The sequence below is a fragment of the Polypterus senegalus genome, chromosome 10, assembly GCF_016835505.1.
Source record: "Polypterus senegalus isolate Bchr_013 chromosome 10, ASM1683550v1, whole genome shotgun sequence".
Classification (NCBI taxonomy): Eukaryota; Metazoa; Chordata; class Cladistia; order Polypteriformes; family Polypteridae; genus Polypterus; species Polypterus senegalus.
The window spans coordinates 132,308,928-132,322,881 of record NC_053163.1 but is presented as its reverse complement, the minus strand read 5'-3'; the positions used below and the strand labels follow the sequence as shown (position 1 = coordinate 132,322,881).

Genomic DNA, 13,954 nt, shown 5'->3' with positions numbered 1-13,954 from the left:
CAAATTGGTCATATATTAGATATTATTCACTTAAAAGAAATGTAGTCTTGTAACATTAATAGTTATATAAAGAAATAATGCAGTATTTTTGGGGATCCCAGAAAACTAAAAATTCAGCCACCGACACTACTGTGTCATCATACATAGCAGGACCCCATTCAGTTTGTTAATGAAATCATTAGGATTTTGTTTTATTTTGTGGAACTTGATGTCCCTTATCTTCTTTATCCAACCTTGTGGAAAAAAACGTTTTAACTGTTACACTTTTAATTACACATTGCAGTATCTATAATACTTTTGAATTAAAAATACAGAAGAGACAATAAATGTTGTTTCTGAATACTTTATTCGTTGTTGGCAAAAAAAAAAATGAAAGCATGCATAGCAGCCCAAAATATAACTATTATAAATCGTCCACAAAAATAAGTGGACAAAAATGACAAAGGTTAAAAAGACACTTTGGCAGTCAAACTGTTACAGTTCCACAACAAAAACAAAGAACAGTGTTGACTTTCAAGATTAGAAGAAGACAATGCATTAAAATCTGTAACGCGAAAAATGCACCAGGACCCAAGCCATTTTCTTTATTGTGCAGGTATTGTCCAACATTAAAAACACATCACCAACATCAAGCGGCTTCTGGTTTAACCTGTAAAGTTTTATTGGGGTTTCAGAAATAACCTCCAAAAAAAGTAAAACAAATCTTTACAAATTATTTTCCTAGTATTAATTCTGAATTAAGAACAGAAGAAAAAAAATTAGATGTATTATAATAAATGGAAGTGCTGCCACCTTGTGGCAAATGATGGAGAAGCATAACAAATCACAAATTTAATTGAAGGATACATGTTGAAGGTAAAGAAAACACTTTTGTCTGTTTCACCAAATTTTTATATCCAAAATCTTATATAACACAACTTAATTCAAGAACAATAACTAAAAAAATCTAATCTTATAAAGAGAAAACTTAAACAAACACTGCTTGGCTTTAAATCAGTAATGATCCATATAAACTCTTAACCATTCCAAAACTGTAATGCACATTTAATTTCTACTTTGTTAACATAAAATCATAACAGCTCAAACTATTTTGCAAATCTTTTTGTGAATGTTAATGATAAAACGCATTTTATCTTAAATCCCACACATATTTAGAATTCTTCTCTCAAGAGTTCACAGCTCACTATAAGTATCACAGAGACTTTGGGCTAATGCTATAGTTTGGTACATGAGTATGTACGTTTTTTTCACTGCTACTTCTGGCACAAGACAAGATGGATTGTATGAACTTTCTATATGTTTTACAGGAGTCAGTATCTTCTAAACTAGAAGTGCTTTGTTAAAAAGGATGCATGTGTACAGAGATTCCAAGTGAGTGTCCAAACATCAGATGGAAGAATCATATCACAAAGTTCCTGTTAAATTGTTGAAGACATTTCCAGTTATGCCAAATAGTCCAAGGAGAAGGATTATACCAACAATCAGAGCAGAGAGTAGCTTTGTGTGTTGTCAGTCAGTAAGTAGGCAATACAACAGGAAAAAGTACAGGAATTCAAAAAAAGTCATTATGAATTTAAAAAGAATTACAGAGGACAATGGTGACCTCTCCTGGTCAAAAAAGTGACAGCTTCTTGTGGATATATACTACCCCTATTATGGGTTCCTACCTGTAACTGAACTCTGTGCTTTGCAGCTTAAATATAATAAAGAAATCATAGTAATCCTCTTTTAATGTTGCATTAAGCAAACAGAAAGTAAAGAAAAATAAATAATAGGAATCTCTCCTTGCTACTGTTCCAATGAGGGCAAAAATATACAGTTATAAGATTTTTAATTAAAAAAGGGTATTTTCTTCCACGCTGGCATTTAAAAATGACTTTAAAAGAGGTAAATTCAAATAAGTCCACAAGACCACCATAATGTCATTTAAAGGTATCACTATCAAAATAAAACAAAATAAAATCCTTTCATACATTACAATCTAAAAACAAAGTAGACAATTTTCAATAATTTTGTTAACTGGTGACCAAACATAAAACAGTCTAGAAAACCTCTGTTATATATCATTCTATGAAATATTTATACAAATGATCCTTCTTTTGTCTTTTAAAATATGGGCAAGAAAGGAGAACAGACAGCAAAAACCAACATGAACTACAGAGCACTGAAAGATGTACTGATATAGTATATTTTAAGGTAAATAAGATGATTATATAAAATTTACTGCCATGACTCAATGTGAATTAGCAATGCTTTGTTGGAGATTTCTGACATTGACATAATATATATCCATTAAAATCAGTTGTTCTTTACCATGAATCTCATTCAAAAGCAAAACAGAAGCAATGTGTAATTTCTATTATGGAAGCATGAACACAAAAGAACTCCAACAATAATAGGAAAGGGATGATGTGCTCCAACCAAGGAGTAGCCCCTTGAAGACTTTTTCTCACTTGTAGCCTTCAGTAGCTGCTGATGGTATGCTTTTATGTGTTCAATCATACGCATGTAAATGTATTATTTATGCTTTTATGATGTGTGCAAAAAGAATAAACAAAACAAATTACACTAATTTGAGCTGTCGCTATACAATAGACACAGAAGGAAATTTAGAAGAAAATATTTTAGAAACAAGTGATGGCCCTCAAAATGTCCACACGGTCCCTGCATTTGGCAGAATGCTTAAAATTGATGTTATTGGTACATGTGTAATTTTTCATTTTTTGCATACATTTTAATCATGGAATATAAACATTTTAAACTATGACTCCTGTGCTTTACGTCCTAGTCATGTTGGGATTTGAATTGCAATTTTCATATGCATATGGGCATAAAATATTGTATGTTTCATAATGTTTAAAACATTTGGCAACATACTTTAAATGTCTGATGCATTTTAATAATACTGATACTCAACTGTAGCCAAGAATGGGAGGACTACACAAGGACGACTCTTGGTTTAAAAGTAATGGCCCAAGATACTAAAACGAACACAGGAACAATGAATTAAACACTGGGTGCTGTTGTGAGGAACTCTGAAGTGAAATCCATCTGAACACACTTCAGCACTGACCTTCTGTATCATCTTCTTGCTCTGACCCCTTGCACTCATCTCATGTCCATCCACAATTCTTCAGTTTTGGTTACTGCTGGATGTAACCACATTGTTGCAGCTTTCGCAGAAGAATCTGTGTAAGGTCAAAAGTTGTGAAACTAATACCCACTGCAATGGGTCCCTTTACCCAGTTCATGCTAAGTCCTTTGTAAAGTCCCCGCACAAAGCCCTCCTCTCTGACAATCTCTCGTATGGTGCCAACAATGGAGTTGTACGTGTGGCCTGTCACACCAGCGGTCTGCATACGCCGACGAACCACATCCAGAGGGTATGAAGCCGACTGTCCAATAAGACCAGCACAGGCACCAAATAATAGACGCTCATATGAATAAGGCTGCAGACGACCACTGTGATCTGTGGAGAGAGAACTCTGTAAGGTCATACTTGAAATGCATTTGTAAGCAACCTGGATTTCCCTCATACTTGTTGTGTAGTTAGTGAGGTCAAGTGATATTATACTTTCACTTTTCCTGGGTTAGTAATTAACACTTTTAATACTTTACTTTCCCAGAACAACTTGATCATACTTGTGAAGTGAGCCACTCACAAATGCATAAAGATTGGTAGGGAGCTCTCAGTGCTGCAAAGATATACCATTACAACAACCCCACTCACAAAGTACCTGCATGAAGCTTCTTTAGGGTTTCATAGGTGAAAAAGCTTAGTCCAGCATAAGGAATCACTCCTAGAATTGTAGGTGTAAACCCTCGATACAGTGTGGGAAGACCCTCCTCCTGGGAGATACGAATGAACACGTGAAATATATTGCTGTACCTGGGAAAATGGATAAGATAGTCAATAATGGCAAGAACACCACTGCCAAGAAGACATTCAGTAGACAGCCTCTCACATTTCTTTAGGTGTAACTGCCATCCGAGCTCGGACCATGTCCAATGGGTATGTCAGCATGGAAGCAGTAATTCCTGCTAAAGATCCAGCCAGGAAGCGAGGAAAAGCGGGCAAAGCTCTATAAATGAAAAGATATAAAAGAGCTCAAAAACAAGCTGGAAATGATCTCCTCTGTTATTCAGAATTACAAGTTGTGACTGCCACCTTACCTTCCTTGGAAGCCATAATAACCTCCAAGAAGTCTTTTGTACTGTTCATGTGAGCAAAACTGGATGGCTGCATAGGGGATGACACGGACCATAGTGGCAGAATTTCCTCGCCACAGACTGAAGAAGCCATCATTAAGGTACGTGTGATAAATTACCTTGTAGGCTTCCTACAAAACAGAAGGACAAAATGAAAATAAGATTCATGGAGGGATTACAATAATGTCTCAACTGGTCATGCTGACCACTTTATTACTGGTATCAACTTTTTCAATTTCTCCACGATGTCTTAACTAGCTATATTAGGATGGATGGATAGATAGAAAAATTGCATACACTTATTTGGGAAATAGAGCTGCTCAACTTGAAGGTAAGAAAGAAGTAAGAGCTGAGGTAGATTTAAACGCACATGCACGCACACACACACACACACACACACAAGTACACACATTCCTAATGATGGATTATGGCTTTAAACAAATTATTTAAAAGGGCACGAAATGAGAAACAATGATTAAATCAAGCAATAAGATGTGGGTGTATTATTGTCTAAAACAAAAGAACCCAAAGGCTCTGCTCTATAAGTAAATCCTTATAGGAAGATGTTCAGCATGAAAGTTGCTATGCAAGGATGGTTTGTAAATTACAGATATTAATGTTACTACTACATTTAATGACACCAAAAAAAAAGTCCATCATGTTCTTACCTTAGCTGAAAATCTTCTTGCCGAAACTGAAAATACAGAAAGACACTGAAATAAGATCTGTTTGTGACAGTGTTGCTACAATTGCCACATACTAAAGGGTTATACTACTGCTTTAAACAACTCTTCTGCCAGAACTTGTATTTCACAATAACTGTATTCTGATGATACCTAGATCTTCAAGAAAATCATTCTGGCATTTCAACCAGATATAACTAAGCTCACCCTCTGCTTTAATGACAACAATGTATGGATATTTGTTAGTACAATGTCTTGAGCTGATCACTAACAAGACATCTGTTTATACTATGATGTATACCTTGAGAACCTTTAATGCTTATCTCTACAACTTGATCCTTAGAAATATTTCCAGTCATTCCAAAATTGACATACAACAGTGCAACGTTTTTTCCCCTCCTCTAACAAAAATACCCATTCACATTTTTACTATATCACAAACATCACAATTCACTTTCAGTGATGTTCCTGCAATAAGTAGTAAGAGTTTAAAATAGGTTCAAAATGTTACTACCAGAGTTGTAATGTAGATGAAATGCAATAAGCACATCACCTCTAAAATGGCTTGAATACAATTGTAAAGTACTATATATCATACTGTCACCCAACGTCCGCTACTGACATACAAAGTCAGTCATTTCCACAACCCATACTTTCTACCAAACTCTAGTACATGCAAGAAATTCTTTGAGACCTCCACATTATACTGTAATATAACTCAAGAACGATGAGCATTTAAGATCCTAAACTCAAAAACTCATTTACCAGTTTAATCTGTGAAGCTCTGTCAGTATTAATATTTAAATAATACTTGAAAAGAAATCATCCTTTTTGGCATTTTGATCAGTTTCACCTGCAACTCTGTATTACTTAACTGTCATATAATACCACTTCTGTACTCATTCTGATTATGCTTTCATTTAACACTTACTATGGCACGCTCTTTCAGTTATTTTCTTTGATATTTTTATGACAATAATGTTCTCTCTCCCTTTAGGGCAATGTATAAATTAAAAACTGACTAACTGTCCCAAAAAGAAATGTTAACCAAATTCTGTAAGCTAAAACTACAATCATATAAAGCTCCTAGGTTTTATTATTTAAAAAACATGTAATCCCACTAGCTGACAGCTCTCTTCCATTGAAAAGTTTCAGTCAGAAGATGCAGCACTATTTTCAGGTGCGGTAAACTTTTGGGTCTATCTCTGTAGTTCATGGTAAGATACCACTTACTGCAAGGCATAGAAACCAGCCTTAAATGTAGCCACTTTTGCAAAGACAGAATGTAACATAAGCACAATTTAGTTTGACTTTTACACAGCAATTATATAGTGGCACCATTTATCAGTAAACCATCCTCCCATTACCTAGGCATGTCTTTAGTCGTTTGATTTGTGCCTGATTGTGTGGACTGGGGAAAATTATCATTTGTCAGTTGGCATATTTATTGACATATTTTTTAAGGTAAAAAAAAATTTAAGGTCAACCATATAGTAAAACTTCAGATTTTTCAGTAATGTTAACATTTAAAGAGAACCTACCTTGAAATATAATCTTTGTTCTGTCCAATGGCGCCACTGCTGTCTTGGCCACAGCTCCAGCAAATGCCCCAGACACCAAGGAGTTTAACACATTATGACTCTCTTTATTGCCCTAAATTTAAAAAATTATAGCTGGTGAAAAATCCATTGTGATTAATTTGGCAAAAACAGTAGAAGTTTAAAATGTACATCACTACAAATTTGGGTAAAAAATTATCTCAGTTACATCACAATCAGGATACTCTATATTGGGAAAATAATGGCCACTCCCTTGTACTTAAGTCAACTATGCCCAAAGTTCTCCAATTTACAGGATGCCTGTAACACCAGTAACAAGCTAAACATCAAATGAAACATAACACTATACTGCACATTATCAAACCATGGGTAAATAGGAAAGAAGGTGCTTTCCCATTGCAGGAATGTTTTATCAGGAACCAGGGAACTTTAGAAATTCAGGAACTTTTGTAGCATTCCCACCACAGTAACCAGGGCCATTAGCAGTTCCAGGTAGGAAGTTCCTGGTACTTTTTAAAGCTCATTCTTCCAGGGCATGTACTTTTCTTTCAAATAGGAACTATCATGGGAGGGGCTTGGATGATGAATTATGCCAACCATCTTACAAATCTATTATTAATTTGAGAGCTAACGGTGAAGATGGAGCACTGTACTTCACACCGGATCACTCTTTTATAAACCATCTTCTTGGTTCACTGCATCATCTGTAGCATTGAAGCAATAATCTCCCTTGTGAACTCATGATCGCTTGGAATTAGTAAGGTGCCAGTGTCCCATATGAACTCCGAAATACACTGCATCACCATTCATAGTTGCCTCCCGGGTGTACCATGCAAAGCACCAGACTGAAGCAATAATATCCCCTGGGAATTCCTGAACGTGCCTCATCATGCACAGTATCTCTCTTTTTTGCACATCACATATTTTGCATAAAGATTACAATTCCTGTTGTGAGGTGGAAACACAAAACAAGTGACCAGGGATCACAAGTGGGCAATGGCCAACATCGTACAGGATCTCACTAGTTTCTGAAAAAAAGTTCCTGCTATCGGAAAACATCTTATATTTCAATTAATGTAGTCAGTTTATTACAAGTCTACCAATGAAAAGAATGACAGAAAAGATCCATATGAAGTTATTATTAAATTACAATCAAAAAGCAAAAGTAACTACAAACTTATAAGTATGTTTGACCAAGATTGTAATACCATAGGAAGTATTAACATATGTGGATGAGATGAGGATTGGGTACAATGCCTCAACGGTCCAAGGGATCCAGGGATAACAAATTATGGAAAAGAAAACAGGCACTTAGGGTGTTAAACATACATTTTTTTCTGTGTTCTCTGTAAATGTAGGGCTAAGATACACTAAAATACACATTAATGCACTGCATTATAATTGTATTGTTTTGATTGTTTTTTAGAAGAAGGCTCTGGTCTGGTGAAGGGATACTCAGAAGCCCCCAGACATCTGCAGTATGTTCTGGTGAAAGAGAAGGTTGTCCCAAAACAACCTTGAAATATACAAGGAAAACTACCGACTGTTGTATGCTAACCATTTCAGGTGACTACCTAATGAAGCTCATCGAGAGAATGCCAAGAGTGTGCAAAGCAGTAATCAGAGCAAAGGGTGGCTATTTTGAAGAAACTAGAATATAAAAAATGTTTTCAGTTATTTCACCTTTTTTTGTTAAGTACATAACTTCACATGTGTTCATTCATAGTTTTGATGCCTTCAGTGAGAATCTACCAATGTAAATGGTCATGAAAATAATGAAAACACATTGAATGAGGAGGTGTGTCCAAACTTTTGGCCTGTACTGTATGTGTATGTATATATATATATATATATATATATATATATATATATATATATATATATATATATGTATGTGTATATATATATATATATATATATATATATATATATATATATATATATATGCATACACATATACATATACATACACATATACATATATACATATACAGTTGTGCTTGAAAGTTTGTGAACCCTTTAGAATTTTGTATATTTCTGCATAAATATGACCTAAAACATCATCAGATTTTCACTCAAGTCCTAAAAGTAGATAAACGGAAACCAGTTAAATAAATGAGAGAAAAATATTATTCTTGGTCATTTATTTATTGAGGAAAATGATCGAATATTACATATTTGTGAGTGGCAAAAGTATGTGAACCTCTGGGATTAGCAGTTAGTTTGAAGGTGAAATTAGAGTCAGGTGTTTTCAATCAATGGGATGACAATCAGATGTGAGTGGGCACCCTGTGTTATTTAAAGAACAGGAACTATCAAAGTCTGCTCTTCACAACACATGTTTGTGGAAGTGTATCATGGCACAAACAAAGGAGATTTCTGAGGACCTCAGAAAAAGAGTTGTTGATGCTCATCAGGCTGGAAAAGGTTACAAAACCATCTCTAAAGAGTTTGGACTCCACCAATCCACAGTCAGACAGACTGTATACAAATAAAGGAAATTCAAGGCCATTGTTACCCTCCCCAGGAGTGGTTGACCAACAAAGATCACTCCAAGAGCAAGGCGTATAATAGTCGGCGAGGTCACAAAGGACCCCAGGGTAACTTCTAAGCAACTGAAGGCCTCTCTCACAGTGGCTAATGTTCATGTTCATGAGTTCATCATCAGGAGAACGCTGAACAACAATGGTGTGCATGGCAGGGTTGCAAGGAGAAAGCCACTGCTCTCCAAAAAAAACATTGCTGCTCATCTGCTGTTTGCTAAAGATCACGTGGACAAACCAGAAGGCTATTGGAAGAATGTTTTGTGGACAGATGAGACCAAAATAGAACTTTTTGGTTTAAAGGAAAAGCATTATATTTGGAGAAAGGAAAATACTGCATTCCAGCATAAGAACCTTATCCCAACTGTGAAACATGGTGGTGATAGTATCATGGTTTGGGCCTGTTTTACTGCATCTGGGCCAGGTCGGCTTGCCTTCATTGATGGAACAATGAATTCTGAATTATATCAGAGAATTCTAAAGGAAAATGTCAGGACATCTGTCCATGAACTGAATCTCAAGAGAAGGTGGGTCATGCAGCAAGACAACGACCCCTAAGCACACAAGTCGATCTACCAAAGAATAGTTAAAGAAGAATAAAGTTAATGCATTGGAATGGCCAAGTCAAAGTCCTGACCTTAATCCAATTGAAGTGTTGTGGAAGGACCTGAAGCGAGTAGTTAATGTGAGGAAACGCACCAACATCCCAGAGTTTAAGCTGTTCTATATGGAGGAATGGGCTAAAATTCCTCCAAGCCGGTGTGCAGGAATGATCAAAAGTTACCGGAAACATTTAGTTGCAGTTATTGCTGCAAAGGGGGTCACATTAGATACTGAAAGCAAAGATTCACATACTTTTGCCACTCACAAATATGTAATATGTGATCATTTTCCTCAATAAATAAATGAACAAGTATAACATTTTTGTCTCATTTGTTTAACTATTTTCTCTTTATCTACTTTTAGGACTTGAGTGAAAATCTGATGATGTTTTAGGTCATATTTATGCAGAAATATAGAAAATTCTAAAGGGTTCACAAACTTTCAAGCACAACTGTATATACACATATACATATGCATATATACAGTCATATGAAAAACTTGGGAACCCCTCTTAATTCTTTGGATTTGTGTTTATCATTGGCTGAGCTTTCAAAGTAGTGACTTTCTTTTAATATATGACATGCCTTATGGAAACAGTGGTATTTCAGCAGTGACATTAAGTTAATTGGATTAACAGAAAATATGCAATATGCATCATAACAAAATTAGACAGGTGCATAAATTTGGGCACCCCAACAGAGATATTATATCAATACTTAGTTGAGCCTCCTTCTGCAAATATAACATCCTCTAGACACCGCCCATAACCTTTGATGAGGGTTTGGATTCTGGATGGAGGTATTTTTGACCATTCTTCCATACAAAATCTCTTCAGTTCAGTTAAATTTCATGGCTGCCGAGCATGGACAGCCTGCTTCAAATTATCCCATAGATTTTCGATGATACTCAAGTCACGGGGACTGTGACGGCCATTTCAGAACATTGTACTTCTCCCTCTGCATAAATGCATTTGTAGATTTCGAACTGTGTTTTGGGTCATCGTCTTGTTGGAATATCCACCCCTGCGTAACTTCAATTTTGTGACTGATGCTTGAACATTATCCTGAAGAATTTGTAGATATTGAGTTGAACTCATCCGACCCTCGACCTTAACAAGGGCCCCAGTCCCTGAACTAGCCACACAGCATGATGGAACCGCTACCAAATATGACAGTAGATAGCAGGTGTTTTTCTTGGAATGCAGTATTCTTCTTCAGCCATGCAAAGCGCTTTTTGTTAGGACCAAATAACTAAATTTTTGTCTCATCAGTCCAAAGCACTTTGTTCCAAAATTAATCCGGCTTGTCTAAATGAGCATTTGCATACAACAAGCGACTCTGTTTGTGGGGTGAATGCAGAAAAGGCTTCTTTCTCATCACCCTGCCATACAGATGTTCTTTGTGCAAATTACGCTGAATTGTAGAACGATGTACAGATACACCATCTGCAGCAAGATGTTCTTGCAGGTCTTTGGAGGTGATCTGTGGGTTGTCTGTAACCATTCTCACACTCCTGCACATATGCTGCTCCTCTATTTTTCTTGGCCTGCCAAGCCTGGGTTTAACAGCAACTGTGCCTGTGACCTTCCATTCCTGATTACATTCCTTACAGTTGAAACTGACAGTTTAAACTTCTGAGATAGCTTTTTGTAAACCATGATACTGAACAATCTTTGTTTTCAGATCTTTTAAGAGTTGCTTTGAGAATCCCATGCTGTCACTCTTCAAAGGAGAGTCAAAGGGAAGCACAACTTGCAATTGACCACATTAAATACCTTTTCTCATGATTGGACACACCTGTCTATGAAGTTCAAGGCTTAACGAGCTAATCCAACTAATTTGGTGATGCAAGTAATCAGTATTGAGCAGTTACATGCATTCAAATCAACAAAATTGCAAGGGTCCCCAAATATTTGCACAACCAGTTTGTCACATTTGATTTAATTTCATACAACTAAATACTGCTTCACTAAAAATCTAAAAACACCCCGGTACTCAGATGTTCCCAGGAAATGAGAGACATACCACTGTTATCTTTTTTGTTGAAAGTAAGTTATTATGCAGGCTGAGAGGGGATTAAAAACATTTTCATATGACTGTGTACATATAAATAAATATACTGTCACACACGTGCGAGTAGGAGGCAGCTAAAGGGTCTAAGTAATTGAAATAAAACATCCGACCAGGGGGTCGGCGGAGTGCACTGACTGTCTTTCTCAGTTCCCTACAGACCTTTACCCGGGAAATCCGCCGAACTATGATACTTAGTGCAATGGGAAAGTTGTTAAAACAATGGAATGTTCAAGCAAATTATAGAAAAAACCCAATCTAACTCCGTTAAGTAGTTCACTCGTGAAAAGTGGACACACATACAAATGGGTCTAAAAAACTATAACAAATTTCGCGCATGGACCACGAAATTTTTAAAGCTGTTTCTTATCAAGCACCTATGGGCCAAGGGTAACCTACATTCCAAATTTCAAGCCCCATGAGTCAGTGGTATTTGGCTTTTATATATATAGATGTATACATATATACATACACACACACACACTTTATATATATATATATATATATATATATATATATATATATAAACTGCTAAAAAATTAAAGGAACACTTTGAAAACACATCAGATCTCAATGGGAAAAAGAAATCCTCCTGGATATCTATACTGATATAGAGTGGGTAATGTGTTAGGAACGAAAGGATGCCACATCGTTTGATGGAAATGAAAATGATCAACCTACAGAGCCCTGAATTCAAAGACGCCCCAAAAATCAGAGTGAAAAAATTATGTGGCAGGCTAGTCCATTTAGCCAAAATTTAATTGCAGCAACTCAAAATTGTACGCAGCACTTTGTATGGCCCCTGTGTTCTTGTATACATGCCTGACAACATCGGTGCATGCTTCTAATGAGATGACAGATGGTGTTGTGGGGATCTCCTCCTAGATCTGGACCAGGGCATCACTGAGCTCCTGGACAGTCTGAGGTGCAACCTGGTGGCATTGGATGGACCAAAACATAATGTCCCAGAGGTGTTCTATTGGATTTAGGTCAGGAAAGTGTGGTGGCCAGTCAATGGTATCAATTCCTTCATCCTCCAGGAACTGCCTGCATACTCTCACCACATGAAGCCAGGAATTGTCGTGCACCAGGAGCCACTGTACCAGCATAGGGTCTGACAATGGGTCCAAGGATTTCATCCTGATACCTAATGGCAGCCAAGGTGCCTTTGTCAAGCCTGTAGTGGTCTGTGTGACCCTCCATGGATATGCCTTCCCAGACAATCATTAACCCACCACCAAACTGCTCATGCTGAATGATGTTACAGGCAGCATAATGTTCTCCATGGCTTCTCCAGACCCTTTCACTTCTGTCAAGTGCTCAGGGTGAACCTGCTCTCATCTGTAAAAAGCACAGGGCACCAGTGGTGCATCTGCCAATTCTGGTATTCTATGGCGAATGCCAATCGAGCTGCATGCTCCTGGGCAGTGAGATCAGGGCCCATTAGAGGACATGGGGCCCTTGGGTCACCCTCATGAAGTCTTTCTGGTTGTTTGGTCAGAGACATTCACACCAGTGGCCTGCTGGAGGTCATTTTGTAGGGCTCTGGCAGTGCTCATCCTGTTCCTCCTTGCCCAAAGGAGCAGATACTGGTCCTGCTGATGGGTTATGGACCTTCTATGGCCCTCTCCAGCTCTCCTAGAGTAACTGCTTGTCTCCTAGAATCTCCTCCATGCCCTTGAGACTGTGCAGGGAGACACAGCAAACCTTCTGGCAATGACACATATTGATGTGCCATCCTGGAGAAGTTGGACTACCTGTGCAACCTCTGTAGGGTCCAAGTATCGCCTTATGCTACCAGTAGTGACACTGACTGTAGCCAAATGCAAAACTAGTGAAGAAACAGTCAGAAAAGATGAGGAGGGAAAAATGTCAGTGGCCTTCACCTGTTAAACCATTCCTGTTTTGGGGGTCATCTCATTGTTGCCCCTCTAGTGCATCTGTTGTTAATTTCATTAACACCACAGCAGCTGAAACTGATTAACAACCCCCTCTGCTACTTAACTGACCAGATTAATATGCCATAAGTTTCATTGACTTTATGCTATACTCTGATTAAAAAGTGTTCCTTTAATTCTTTTGAGCAGTATACTAGCAAAATACCCGCGCTTCGCAGCAGAGAAGTAGTGTGTTAAAGAAGTTATGAAAAATAAAACATTTTAAAAATAATGTAACATGATTGTCAATGTAATTGTTTTGTCACTGTTATGAGTATTGCTGTCATCAAGGATTTGATTATCATTATTTCTTTCAATCAGGTTCGTATTTGGAGGACATGTTACATTCCA

At 37.1% G+C, this 13,954-nt stretch overlaps 1 protein-coding gene across 3 annotated transcripts in view; it reads right to left on the bottom strand.

Annotated features, from left to right (window-relative positions):
* Positions 1–426: 426 nt before the first annotated feature.
* The window catches only part of slc25a42 (solute carrier family 25 member 42), a 39,936-nt gene continuing 26,408 nt past the window's right edge, over positions 427–13,954 (bottom strand). For all 3 annotated transcript variants that reach the window (XM_039766685.1, XM_039766687.1, XM_039766686.1), the window contains exons 3-8: positions 6,434–6,545; positions 4,878–4,903; positions 4,174–4,340; positions 3,966–4,082; positions 3,738–3,889; positions 427–3,469 (exon numbers count right to left, since the gene is read on the bottom strand). In XM_039766685.1, coding sequence (XP_039622619.1) covers positions 3,144–3,469; positions 3,738–3,889; positions 3,966–4,082; positions 4,174–4,340; positions 4,878–4,903; positions 6,434–6,545 — 900 coding nt within the window. In that variant the 3' untranslated portion in view covers positions 427–3,143. The remainder of the gene's footprint in view (positions 3,470–3,737; positions 3,890–3,965; positions 4,083–4,173; positions 4,341–4,877; positions 4,904–6,433; positions 6,546–13,954) is intronic.